The sequence below is a fragment of the Bactrocera latifrons genome, unplaced genomic scaffold, assembly GCF_001853355.1.
Source record: "Bactrocera latifrons isolate USDA-ARS-PBARC rearing strain unplaced genomic scaffold, ASM185335v1 scaffold_49, whole genome shotgun sequence".
NCBI lineage: Eukaryota > Metazoa > Arthropoda > Insecta > Diptera > Tephritidae > Bactrocera > Bactrocera latifrons.
In genome coordinates, this window is record NW_017537145.1 from 20,400 (window position 1) to 26,199 (window position 5,800).

Consider the following 5,800-nt stretch of genomic DNA (forward strand, 5'->3'; position numbering starts at 1 on the left):
ATTTTTTTATTATTATTTTTCCTTTTTGCTTCTAATCTTTTAAAAAAAAATTAGAGTTTTATAAATTGTTTTCGAAATTCTATTTTTCGATTTATTTTATTATTTTTGTAAGCATTACTTCCGCTTCCATAAAATTATCACTCCTTCAATCGCACAAATATCGTTTAAAATAACAATTAGTTAGGTCTTACAGGGCTTACAGGGCTTACACGACAAATAGGCATGTTGCAACCAGCACTACTTCATAAACTGGCATAATATTACATATTTCTTAATAAGAATGTATGCATAGCAGTAGTAAAACAATTAAAAATAATTTGATGCTCGCTGCAACATGCAACATGTAGTTAAAGAGGTTAGGGGAAACTACTTTGCTAATTAATTCACATAATCTCACAGCATTTCATAGACGATAAGCGACAATTTTATTTTATTTTTTTGTTTTTGTAAAGGATTTTTACTAATTAGCACACGATGAGAAAATGGCAAAAGAAAAATGGTAAAAATAAACGAATGAGCAAACGGAAATGATTGGAAAATGCTACAAAATAGAAAATAGGTGAGGAAATATAGAGTATTGTGTGGTTGTAGCGGTGTGTGTGCGATTTGTTGTAATTGGTATATAGTTTCAAATGAAGATGAGAGATTTGTCATAGTAAATACATATATATATATATTTTTAAAATTTTTTTTTTGTACTTATGTAATATTGTAGTAAAACGAGTGAATGTGAAAAGTTTGAACTTCTTTCTATATATAAACGAATTTATGTATTGAATACTAATAATTACATATATAACTAGTGATTACTCTTTTAAATATTGGAAAAAAGTGTGAATAAGTTGGGAAATTCATAAAACACTTTTCTTATTATGATTTGAAGAAGTTAATTTAACAAATTTAGTGACTTGCTAAGGTGTAATTATATGTGGTAATTATGATTAACACTATGCAAGTAGTACTTAAACGAGTATGTAATTAAGTAGTTGAGTTTGCATAGTCGCATTAACGTAGTTTTTGTAACAAGTTTTTAGGTTAAAAGCAACAAGTATAATGAATTCTTTAGTGGTTTTGAGCACTTACCAATACCATGACGGGGCGGCTGCCTTCTTAAACGACCAAGACTTCTGTTACGTGTATTTGTGTTTACAGCCTGAGAGTGAGGGGGGAAAATTTGATTTGAAATTTGAAAAAAACAGAAAACAGTTTTCTTTGTATATTTGACATGTTCAAAACTAGTTCGGTATGTTTTTGTAATATTTTTTGTTTTTTATTTTTTATTTTTTATTTTTTGCGTTGTGCCGTGAACGTTCTTGTGTGCTCGTTTATGTTTGTATATGTGTGTGTTTGGCTGAGTTTGTGTGCATATGTTGCTTGCTTTTAATGCAAATTTAGTAATGCTTTAATTCGATTACGCAAATGCAAAACGTTGAATTAACTATTTAATATTAAGTGCAAACTACTTATGTAATTAACTTGAAATTGCTAAGAAATCAATCATAAAGTCTTAGTATTAAAATTCCATTCATTTTTAATGTACTTAAAGCTAGACTTGAGCTTTTGACTATTGTTGGATTTAAGTTCATCTTCAATATTTCCCCTGCTTAAATTTTTAAATCGGATATTTGATAAAGTAATTATATATATTCCGTTTACTTGCTTATTGCAATCAGTTAGCAAAATGTCTAATATATATGGGGACCAAAAAGCACACGAAATCTATAATTAAATTGTTCGTTTAAATGATAAGATATTTAAAAAAAAATGTACTTTATTAAGTTAGTAGGACTGTTCTTAATTCTTATGCCAAATATGAACGCGGTTTTCAGCCAGTTTGTTTACAGCAGCTGCTTGAGTCGGTACACTTTAGTAGTGTACTAGTTACAAGAGATAAAATTATCGAACAAGGCACTTGTCTCAAATATTGTATTTCTAATCAAACTTCGTTTTCGGTACAAAGCCTTTAAAGATGGTCGAGAGATTGTTGAAAACATTCTGGACGACCTTCGACCACTTCAACTGATGAAAATATTAAAAAAGAAGTGGAGGATATGATATTTCAAAATCGTTAGGCTAGTGTTAGAGAGATGACAAGAGAACTCGATATCACTGGCGAGTCTCTTTGAATGATTTTGGTGGATATTTTTGGTGTGAAAAGCGTTTTTGCTCGACTCGTCCCGACAAAGCTGAACTTTTTTCAAAAAGAGTACCATAAACAAGCCTTTTTTGACAGGCTTGATCGTACGAATTTCATTCCCACATACATCTCATCGGCAGGAGACAAGGGTTTATTTTGTTAGAAATAAAAATAAATCAAGAATTATCGGAGTTAAGGGGGAAAAAACGAGCTGAAACCAAAAAACCAAGCCAAAGCCGTTCAAAATCAAGGTGTTGCTCCTTTCTTTCCATATTCGTGGTTTCGTTCATTATTCATTCTGTCAAGAAAATATTGTAAATTTGTTTCCGAGCGAAAGACGGTCAATAATGAGTTCTATGGGTCTATATTGAGGTGCTTGCGTCATAACATCCATCGAATTTTCTCCGTGTGAATTCTTCACGTTCTCCAAACTGAAATTGCAGCTGCATGGATCCTGTTTTCAGTCGATCGACGAGATAGTACAAAATTCGCTGAAGGTGCTGAAGGCGTTTTATTTACAATTTTCGGTACTTTTTTGCCATAATGTATATATCTTCTATATTAATTTTATTGTCCAAATAGTCCTTTTGGACTGGAAAAGAATTTCATTTACAAAAAATATATGCAATATTATACGTTATTAATCGCTACTGGATACCTATCACCACTTTTTGTTTATTAGTTACTACCATTAGACCAATTTTGCTCTACGGTGCAATAGTATTGTGGACAGGCGTACAGAAATCCAACTACCGGAGGCGAATAAAATGGGTTCAGAGGCCCGCTGCGCTGTATAACGGGAGCTTTAAGAATGGCGGCTCTTGAACTGGTATAAAACCTGCCACCTATAGACCTTCTTCGCTGAAAACTGCGCACCAAAATTAGGTGGACGACTACTGGCAGGAGAACCCTCGGGCAAAGCTCGGTAGATAATGGCGGTTAGGCAAACACCGACTACATGACACAACTTTTATACTGGTAAAGAAAAGTATACATGAAAAATACGCAACACTCTAAACATCAATGGACGGATGGCTCGAACACGAACGATGGTGATGTTGCGGGAATGTACTGTCCAGAAGGAGTGAAATAGTGGACGACATTTTCAAGAATGGTGTACGGCTAACATCCGAAAACATGATTAACATTGGGAAACCCATGCATTATCTACACGACGATCTCGACAGAAGCATGATAAAGAAAATCATAACTCGTTGGAACAAGCTACCTCAGTACAAAACTGCAAAAGTCATGTGCAAAACGGTAGATCGGAAGTACACAAAATTCTTATTTTCACTCGATAGAAGAGACTTTAGGAACATGATGGGAATACTAACTGGTCACTGTCGGGTTGAGACACGCGTCCGCTAGATGGGGCTGACAGAACGAGAGACTGAGGGAAACAATGGAGCACTTGGCAAGACTACGCTGAAAGCATCTGAGGTCGCCACGGTATGATACACTGGAAGAGGTATCGATAATGCGGCCGCAGAGTTTGTAAAAATTCGCGTCAAGCGAAAGCATACAATATGATGACTACTTCTCTTGAACTTCTGGTATCGAGATGGGCCTAACTGGTCTATGCGTAGTTTATTGGCCTACCAGATTAACCTAACCTGCCTATTACTACCATTGGGCGGACCTGCATATACGTAAAATATTACTTCAGGTTTTAGATATTGAACTGAAAGCTTGAACCATTTCCTTTTCTTTTTCCCTTTAGGCAACGCTACAAACTTCGAAGAAATTTTCCAGTTCGGGCCACTACAAACTAAACGATCAAGATCACATTTTATTCTGGAAACAAGTAGTTAAGATTGGCCCTTGTGCAATAAGGAAGGGCCTCGGTACATTCGAAGTTAACGATTTTAATATATCCATAATATTATTGATATGGCTAATCGTGGTGTAATGACATGCATGCGTTCCTTTATTATAAATTAGTAAACATATTTTCGCCATGAAACAAATGGTCACTATACAATTTAGAATTTGTCTCATATATATTACATTGTATATTGGTATTTATTTTGTTACTATTTTTATTAGTTTTAGCTGTTAGAGATACATTTCTGTAAATGAAGATAATTTCAATACTGAATTTTATTTCTCATTTATGTAACTATAATTTTGTAAAATGTTCGAAAAAGACATTCACTATTAACAAAAAACATAACTACAATTGAGAACACATACATATGTATGCAATTATACGCTCCAAAAGGGATATAACTTAATAAAAGGTTAGGTGGAGGAAAGGAAGCCAATGCCAATTTATCGAATGAAACTGAATTTTAGAGTTTTTCTTTGCCTTTTGCGATTTTATTAAAAAAAAATTTTTTTTTCAATATCTTTTTATTTATTGAATCTATTTTTTGTTAAATGTGAAAATTAGTTTTTGTTCGAAATTAATTTAGATCGGAAATCGGGATTGGAAAATTTAAATTTTTTCAAAATTAGATTAAAATGAATTTCAGGTTTTGTTTGAGTGTTTCGTAAGGCATACATTACATACCTATGCAGCCCTACACCCATACATACAAACATATATGATATGATGTGCACATGTGTATGTATGTACTTATGGTAGGTGGCTGTAAAACTTTCCCAATACACAGTTATTTGCTTTCTAATTATATGCATTTGCACTACTGTGAAGTATAGAAGATAGATGTATGTATTCTGGTAATCAATAAGCATATCCATGAACAACAATAACACACAAACAACAATACGTACTAAATAATAGTGAGCAGTAGGCGGTACATTGTGGTTCATATTGCTGAGAGTTCGGGGCGTGTGAGCGGTTGGGTTGGCTGACTAATCCAATTGACCGATTGGTAATCGCCACAATGCGTCCATGTTGGTAAATACATATTTATTTATGTGTGTGTTTCAGTTATAGTTTTGAGTATTTTTCTGCATAAAACTTGTTTATTTCTTTGGTTTTTTGTTTTTTCTTTTGCTATTTTGATTGTCTATTGTTTAGTTTGCTTTGAGTATATATAATATATATATTTGTTTTGATTAACTTTGCATAAACTAAATTGCATTCCGCTAGTTTTATTAAAGAAATTTTATTTTTGATTTATTTATGAAAAGAAATGTGACAATGGCATTCATTCGTTAGTGAGCAAAGAAAATTGTATTAAAAGTGTGGTGGCAATGCAAAAAAATTATTGATTTATTTTTATATATTTTTTGTGTGAACAAAATGTATGAAGATGAGTGCGCTGTTCGTATGGGGCAGCAAAGTTTATGCATTTTTGGTATGATGCAATATATTTTTTTGTTTTTGTTACGCAATAATAATAAGTTTGATTTGGCAAAGCAGAAATGTTTAAACGAGAGTATGAATGAAACTGACTAATATGCGGAAAATTTGTAACGAAACTTGCTTATATGTACATATTTCTGTAGTTCCTTTGTTTTTTAATTTTTTTTTTTTAGAAAAATCTTTTTAAACTTGCTTCATAACTATAGATGCTAAAAAATATTTGATATATGTTATTTTAACTTATTTAATATGATAAAATTTTACCCTTCGCGTTGTAAGTTACTTAAAAATTGTTGATTTTTATTAAAAAAAAGTGTTTTTTATATAAAAATTTCATTAAAATAAAGTATAATTAAAGCCAAAAAAAGAAACTATTATAATGCAAA

General features: G+C 32.1%; 1 protein-coding gene across 8 annotated transcripts in view; it reads right to left on the bottom strand.

Annotated features, from left to right (window-relative positions):
* LOC108973563 (semaphorin-1A) overlaps nt 1-5,800 on the bottom strand; it is a 458,547-nt gene that overhangs the window by 5,072 nt on the left and 447,675 nt on the right. For all 8 annotated transcript variants that reach the window (XM_018940915.1, XR_001993734.1, XR_001993732.1 and 5 more), the window contains one exon: nt 1,084-1,153. In XM_018940915.1, the coding sequence (XP_018796460.1) occupies nt 1,084-1,153 (70 nt within the window). Of the gene's footprint in view, nt 1-1,083; nt 1,154-5,800 lie in introns of those variants that run through there.